Source organism: Triticum aestivum, chromosome 3A, assembly GCF_018294505.1.
Source record: "Triticum aestivum cultivar Chinese Spring chromosome 3A, IWGSC CS RefSeq v2.1, whole genome shotgun sequence".
NCBI lineage: Eukaryota > Viridiplantae > Streptophyta > Magnoliopsida > Poales > Poaceae > Triticum > Triticum aestivum.
In genome coordinates this window covers 639401511-639409807 of record NC_057800.1, presented here as the reverse complement: position 1 = coordinate 639409807, position 8297 = coordinate 639401511, and the positions used below count along the sequence as shown (strand labels likewise).

Genomic DNA, 8297 nt, shown 5'->3' with positions numbered 1-8297 from the left:
CAATCTGTCCAAGGAAGTACTCGTGCAGGTGACCTCGATCTGCCATGCACACGAGCTATGGACAGTGCTGGCGAACATGTTTTCGTCCCAGTCGCTGTCGCGCATCAACAACATCCGCGTCGCCCTTGCGAACGCATAGAAGGGAAACCAGTCCGTTGCGGCCTTCTTCGCACAAATGCGCTCCCTCGCCGATGAGCTTGCTGCTGCAGGCAAGCCACTCGGCGACGACGAGCTCATCTCCTACATCACGGTCGGCCTCGACATGGACTACCAACCCCTCGTCTCCGCCCTCGACGCCCGAACTCAGCCTGTCACCCTTGATGAATTGTATGCTCAGATGAGCAACTTCGATCAAAGGGTGGCGCTGTTCCAGGGCACAAACTCTGGTGGTGGCGGCTTCAAGTCCTCTGCTAACGTCGTTGTGCGTGGCCGAGGTGGTGGATCGCGCTACCGCGGGCCAACCCGCGGCAGAGGAAACAACAGCAACAACACCCGCGGCGACCGCGGTGATCGCGGTGACCGTGGCGACCGCGGCGACTCTCGCGGCAGTGGTGGCCGGCCCTCCTACACCAACAATAGGGGCAGCCGCCGCAACTCCTCCAACAAGCGCCCCGACGCCGTACGTTGCCAGATCTGTGGAAAACCCGGCCACACAGCCAAAGACTGTTGGTACAGGTTCGATGACGACGGTGATTCGTCCTCGGATGAAAAGGTGGCCGGGGCAGCTGATGGCTCATATGGAGTAGACACAAACTGGTATGTGGATAGCGGTGCAACCAACCACATCACCGGTGAACTCGAGAAGGTGACCATGCGCGAGAAATACCGCGGCAAAGACCACATCCACACTGCCAGTGGAGAAGGTATGAAGATTCGTCACGTTGGTCACTCAATTATTAATACCCCTCACAGAAAAATTCATCTTCGAAAAATCTTGCATGTCCCTAGTGCTCATAAAAACCTTCTCTCTGTTCATCGTATTGCTATTGATAATCATGTCTTCCTTGAGTTTCACCCCTTCTATTTTTTGATCAAGGATCAGGCAACGAAGAAGGTGCTTTATCGAGGTAGATGCGTTCGTGGGCTCTACCCTTTGATTCCGGAGATTAGAAGGTTCAATAAACAAGTTTTCAGTGCCACCAAGCTATCTTCAACACGGTGGCACGATCGATTAGGGCATGCAGCTTTTCCCTTAGTTAAACGTTTGCTTAGGAAAAATAAACTCTCATATGTTGGAGAGCACAATGTCGAAACAATTTGTGATTCATGTCAGAAAGCTAAAAGTCATCAGTTGTCGTATTCTATTTCCACTAGTATTTCTACCAAGCCTTTACAACTCATTTTTTCTGATGTTTGGGGACCTGCCCCAGCGTCTGTTGGTAGACATACATACTACGTGAGTTTCATTGATGATTTTAGCAAATTCTCTTGGATCTATCTTCTTAAGAAGAGATCCGACGTGTTTCAAGTCTTTCTCAATTTCCAAGCTCTCGTTGAACGCAAGTTTGACACCAAAATCATCGCCCTCCAATCTGATTGGGGAGGTGAATATGAGAAGCTAAACTCATTTTTCCAAAAACTTGGCATAGCCCATCACGTGTCATGTCCGCATGCCCATCAACAGAATGGGTCTGCCGAACGCAAACACAGGCACATAGTAGAAGTTGGCCTTGCTCTCTTGGCAAGAGCATCCATGCCACTCAAGTTTTGGGATGAAGCATTCCTCACGGCAGTTCATCTCATAAATATATTGCCTAGTCGGGTCATTAACAATGACACACCTACTGAAAGACTCCTTCATACCAAGCCTGACTACAACTCTCTTCGTGTCTTTGGTTGTGCCTGTTGGCCAAATCTTAGACCATACAACAATCGCAAGCTCATGTATCGATCAAAACAGTGTGTCTTCATTGGATACAGTGCACAACATAAAGGAGTCAAGTGCCTTGATGTCTCCACCGGTCGAGTATACATATCACGTGATGTTGTTTTCGATGAAACCAAATTCCCCTTTGCTGATCTTCATCCCAATGCCGGCACACTCCTTAGAAAAGAAATTCTTCTTCTACCGTCACATCTTTCCGGTAATGATCATGGGGGAGAAAATAATTGTGATGATCATACGTTGACTAATCCTCATAACCCTGTGCATGAGTCTGATGATGCAGATACAGCAGCTGATGATGAAGAAAACGGTGCAAAAATCACTGAAAATGATGAAGAAACCAGGCGACATTTTATGTGCCAGAATCTGGGAGGCATATCCCCATCGGGATTGGAGCGGCAGCAGTTCGGCAACGAATCTGCTCCGGGACTTGTGCGGCAGCAGGGCGGCGACAGTGCAGAAACCGCGTCGCCTGCGCCTGCGCCCACCAGGAGTCGCGCCAACGACTCCGATTCCGCCACACGGGCGCCACCGACCGGTCCAGACGCTCCGTCGGGCCCGCGCCAATCTAGTCACTCCACGCGGCAGGCCGAGAGCCGCTGGCCCACGAGTGGGCCTCGCTGCTACGCGCGCCGCCCGCAAACCGGCGTTGATCCAATCAGGGGGTCGGGCGCGCGATCCGGAGCGGATTCTGCCGCTGATTTGCCCAGGGGCCCAGGCGCGCGATCCAGGGCGGATCCTGTCGCCGCCACAGGGACTGGCGCGGGATCTTCTGCGCCGCCTACGCCCGCTCCGTCATCTGCAATAGCCACAGAAGATCCGGCTGCGCCTGACGCGGCTGCAACACCAGGAGAATCCACCTCGGGATCGGCTGGTGCAGATTCTCCCGGATCTTCTGTGCCCGTGTCTTCACCACGCCTTCCACGCACGCGTCTACAAAAGGGAGTGATTCAGCCTATAAATTATAAAACCAAGTTTGGTCTTGCATGTTACACAAGAGAACCATGCACACTTGATGAGGCCCTAGGAGATGCACGATGGAGGAAAGCTATGGAAGAAGAACACGTAGCACTCCAGAAAAACAAAACGTGGCATTTGGTTCCCCCACCACGAGGTAAAAACTTGATCGATTGCAAGTGGGTTTACAGAATTAAACGCAAATCTGATGGAACCATAGACCGCTATAAGGCCAGACTTGTAGCTAAAGGTTACAAACAGCGATATGGTATTGACTATGAGGATACCTTTAGTCCTGTTGTAAAGGCTGCTACTATTCGTCTTGTGTTATCAATTGCTGTTTCCAGGGGCTGGAGCCTTAGGCAGCTAGATGTACAGAACGCGTTTCTGCATGGTGTTCTGGAAGAGGAAGTATACATGAAACAACCTCCCGGGTTCGTCGACAAAAACTCACCCTCTCATGTTTGTAGGCTTGATAAAGCTCTTTATGGACTAAAGCAGGCACCCCAAGCATGGTACTCACGTCTCAGTCAAAAGTTACAAGCACTTGGCTTTGTTCCATCAAAATCAGATACTTCATTGTTCATTTATAGAAAGGCAAATACATGCATATTTGTGCTTATCTATGTTGATGATATTATTGTCACTAGTTCTTCTGATGAGGCAGTGGCAGGACTGTTGAAAGACCTGAGTGCTGAGTTTGCTCTCAAGGATCTGGGTGATTTGCACTTCTTCTTAGGAATTGAAGTAAGGAAACTTGAGGATGGCCTTCACCTATCCCAAGAAAAGTATGCTAGTGATCTGGTAAGAAGGGTTGGTTTGCAAGGATGTAAGCCTGTACCAACTCCTTTGTCTAGTACGGAAAAGCTGTCTCTTACTGAAGGAGATCCCTTGAATCAAGAGGATAGCACCAGGTATAGAAGTCTAGTAGGAGCACTTCAATATCTCACTCTGACAAGACCTGATATTTCCTTTGCTGTTAACAAAGTATGTCAGTTTCTTCATGCTCCTACCACAGTTCATTGGACTGCTGCAAAGCGTATTGTTAGATATGTAAAGCATATTATGAATCTTGGTCTCACCTTCAGCAAGTCCTCATCTACACTTGTCAATGCTTTCTCTGACTCTGATTGGGCAGGATGCCTAGATGACAGACGTTCTACTGGTGGGTTTGCAGTGTTCTTTGGACCTAACCTCATATCATGGTGTGCAAGAAAACAAGCAACCGTATCAAGGTCAAGTACAGAGGCTGAGTATAAGGCATTGGCAAATGCCACAGCAGAAATCATTTGGGTTCAATCCATGCTGAAAGAGCTTGGTGTGAAGCACATTCAAGCTCCATGTTTGTGGTGTGACAATCTTGGTGCCACCTATCTATCTGCTAATCCTGTCTTTCATGCAAGGACAAAACACATTGAAATAGATTTTCATTTTGTGAGAGAACGTGTTGCTAATAAACAATTGGAAATTCGTTTTGTGCATTCAAGGGACCAGGTTGCAGATGGCTTCACCAAGGCACTACCTACAAGGAATCTTGAAGAATTCAAACGTAATCTCAACTTGCGAAGTTGTGATTAAGGGAGGGTGTTAAACAACGTGACAAGTTGTATGCGCCCGAAGGCTGACTACCGAAGGTTGTAGTTCAGGATAGACTAGGAGTTTGTTATAGTTTATATTCTTGTTATCTTGAATGTCTATCTCTAGTCTATCCCTTGTTCTCCAAGATTGTAATCGCAACAACTTTGTACGCTATCAGGGAGGTCGCGACCCTGCCTATAAACACGAAGTCGTCGGCCCTGGCAAAGGCACGACGTTCCCAGCCTTTCTCACATTCCACAACTTCAAAGTGGATGCCCTTTTTTTCATATTCTCTGACAAGGGTCTGTAGTACTACTAAAAAGAGTTGTGGGTATTTTTGCTACATTACTAGCTCGTGCTCCCTCCGGTCCTCTTTAATCCATATATAAGATTTTTCTAAATTGAAGTCAAACTTTGTAACATTTGACCATATTATATGGAAAATATCAACATCTACAATACAAAATTATACAATATTAAAATTAAATTCATGACACATTTAATGATATTGATTTCGTATTGTGGATGTTAATATACTTTTTCCGTCAAATTGGTCAAATTTTATGAAGTTTGACTTCAAAAAAATCTTATATGCGGACAATTCATGTATGTGTACCGTTGATTTCTAAGTACTATAAGTACCAACTCGTATGTTTGTAGTACTATTTTCAACACTGAAGTTTGTTTTGAATTGTTTTAATATTGAAGTTAGTCAGTACTTACTACTACATTACTAACTGTGATGGTCGAAATACTTAGAGCATCTACAGCCATAGCCCATAGACATCAAATTTGGGCCCTTGAACGCCTGGGGATGCGCTGAAACGCGTCCGCGGATAGTGACCAGTCAGACCTTAAATTTTTCCTTCACACAACCGAACACCTCAATTAGCGAGCCTCAAATTCATACAAACACATGCAATGTAACGTAAACTCAAATCCATCCGGCTAAATAAGCACATGTCATCAGACTACCAAAATTTGGCATGTTCTACCTATATACTACTTCCTCCGTCCCATATTGTAAGACGTTTTTTGGCTTTAGTGTAGTGTCAAAAAACATCTTACATTATGGGACGGAGGGACTGCTATGGATCATCCACGGCAGGCATTGCCTTTGCCCTTTCCGGCGCCCTTGTCGTCTTTCTCGTGGAAGTAGCGCTCGAAAGCACAAAATGGATCAAGTCGGATTTGCTCTTCACCGGAGCCCTCATCCTCTCCTTCCCACGGTGGGCACACTGGTCCTTGTAGCATGCATATTTGGGCGGACCGAAGATGGGGAGGCTAACGGACTGCGATGCTCTAGCCCCAGCGAATTCGAGCGGCCGTTGCGCCGAGGCAATGGATGCGTGCCGGACTGATCCATATCCGGTCGGAGTAGTCCTCCTAGGAGCGGCGAAGGGCAATGCGGACGGCCATAGTCTCTTCCATCCGGCATGGGACGAAACCCAGCCGACAGATCTAAAGTGACCGGAGTCAAATCCGTTGTCCGCCATGCCGGAGAAGACCGGAGCTCGCCGAAAGTGAGCTTGTGGCGAAGCCGAGTAGAGTGAAATGGCTAGGGTTTTGTTCGGCAAAAGAATGGAGACGAATATATGTGGGGTCGGGGTGGCCAATGTGGGTTAGATCCGACGTGGATAGGAGGGGTGCCGGTCGGCCCGAGCGTTTGAGGCCGATTTGAGGCATCCGGATGAGTCGCGTTTTTTGACCGTCCAGTGAACGGGCAGCCCGCCGGGGCGTTTGGGGCTGGTTTTAGGTGCCCATTTGTAGATGCTCTTATAACCAAAAGTTACTCCAATGAGGCTTGTTCAACAACAATCTCTCATTTTCGTTTTCTCTGCAAATAATGGTTGATACTTATAATAACATTTGCAGACATGTTTGTCAACTACTCATAATAACGCTTGCAGACATGTTTGACGATCGACTAATCGGCGAGAATCTTGCGGGCGCGCTGGTTCGCTTGCTTCACCCTGGAGTTGAGTTCTTCCACGTCGCCGTGCATATCATCGAGTGCTTTGTTTTGCCTGAAACGTTGGATAGCACATAAGATACTCGATTCAAAAGTTCTGATTAATCTTCAGTGTGGTTCCACGCATATGCAGTAAACTAAAGACTTTACCTATCAAGCTCTGATCCCATGTCAACAGCCATGCCCTGGAGCTGCCCCAGCACGCCACTGAGGTCGTCGAGGGCATCATCCTGTTTTTTCTTCTCCAACTGGCGAAACGAAAGCACTTCTAAATATACTTATATTTCGGAGATACTTCTCCATGGAGGCCAGTGAGTCAAGAGCATGCACGAACCTGAACTTTGTCCATGGCATTTGTGGCATCGCCGTACTCGCGGGTATTCCCCTTCCCTCGAGGGCTCAGCCCTAGCTTATCCCTCTGTTCCATTCGGCTCGTCTTCTTTTTGAAGGAATCATCTGTGTCATGGTTGCCAAGAAATAATGAGCACGCCTCATGATCCAAGCATTTTATTAGTTAGTGTACTAATATTAGGTTGTACTCCCTCCGTAAAGAAATATAAAAGCGTTTGCATCACTACTGATCTAAATGGTCTTATATTTCTTCACAGAAGGAGTATCTACGTACCTCGCGACACTGGCCCCTTGATCTTCTTTGTTTTCTTGGGCTTCCATGGCTTGGAGAAGAACCCTCCAAGGCTATTCAGGAGCCCCTCACCCTAGAGATTCAAACATCGACATCACAACAATAAGGCACCACACATTTCAAACAGGCCTCGGTGTAAGGTGAGAACAGTAATTTGTTCATAGCGCATGCAGTTTATATATAGTACAAACAAAGTAAAATGGTGGAGCATATGCACCTTGGCGAGGTCCTGATCGATCTCGACGGCTTTCTCGTGGGTCCTGCTGATCTGCTCCCCCTGCTTTTGCAGGGTTATCATCGTGTTGGCAGCATCCTCCTTGATGTTCTCAGCGATACGGAGGCAGCCGTTGAGCGTGTCCGTGGTCTCCTCGGCCTTGTACGCCGCGTAGTTCTCGAGCTCCTCCACCGACTGGTTCTCCAGCCCGCCGGAGTCCTTGAACCCATCCTTGTACTGCTTCTTGTTGCCGGTAGGAACCGAATAGGTGGACGATTTGGTCGGCTTTTTGGAGATGAGACCATCGTCGTCAGAGTCGGAGTCGACAGGACCCGGCTTCTTGGCGCCTCGTGCCACAGGCATCTTGTTGTCAAAGTGAAAATATAGTAGTAATAATAATTCTACGCTATTATAAACAAGGGGCAGGTTCCTGCAAATCAAACATGTGAAGGTCACATTGCCGTTGAAAAAACATGACCAACAATTGCAATTGCGAATGGGAAATCATGGTTCATCGCCATTGTCGATCCATAAAATCATCCTTATATAAAAACTAAGAAAGACAGACCTAATAAGTTTGGCAAAGAAGCAGCATGAACAAAAAGGTAACAAGAGAAAATTGAACTGCTAGAGAAACTAGACATGATGGCATAGGTAAAAATTTCCTCGCAAAAAAGAAAGAAATGAAAGAAGACATAGGTCAAAATTGTGTGTTCGTACGAGATAGATTTTGTCCTCCCGTTCCTCCGCCCGCCTTGGAGGGCAAAAGAGGAGGCGAGCAATCTATCTGCCTTTATTGGATAGCTGACAATGAACTATTTTCACCATGTAAATCCTTCTCTCTATATAGTGGTCTATTTGCTAAACAAGATATCTAAAAAGGGCAAGTGCTTATTTTAGCTTCAACCTGCGATATGCCCGCGCACCATTGGATGCAGCCGAGCATTGGGGAGGATGTGGCTGCATGCAAGTCCTATAATGCATGCCTCATTTGCCATGCTATAAACGCAACAAAACGGAATGACAAGAGCAAATATTCTCTAAACTG

The 8297-nt window shown here is 47.2% G+C and overlaps 1 protein-coding gene and 1 pseudogene across 1 annotated transcript; one reads left to right on the top strand and one right to left on the bottom strand.

Moving 5' to 3' along the window:
* Positions 1 to 214: 214 nt before the first annotated feature.
* On the top strand, positions 215 to 353 carry LOC123063860 (uncharacterized; annotated as a pseudogene).
* Positions 354 to 6224: 5871 nt separating this feature from the next.
* LOC123058880 (SNAP25 homologous protein SNAP33) lies at positions 6225 to 8059 on the bottom strand. The gene is made up of 6 exons (XM_044481556.1): positions 7970 to 8059; positions 7253 to 7679; positions 7018 to 7108; positions 6727 to 6848; positions 6543 to 6640; positions 6225 to 6447 (listed from the first exon to the last, which is right to left on the bottom strand). The coding sequence occupies exons 2-6, from the start codon at positions 7610 to 7612 to the stop codon at positions 6348 to 6350; spliced, it is 771 nt and encodes a 256-aa protein (XP_044337491.1). The 5' UTR covers positions 7613 to 7679; positions 7970 to 8059; the 3' UTR covers positions 6225 to 6347.
* Positions 8060 to 8297: the final 238 nt, after the last annotated feature.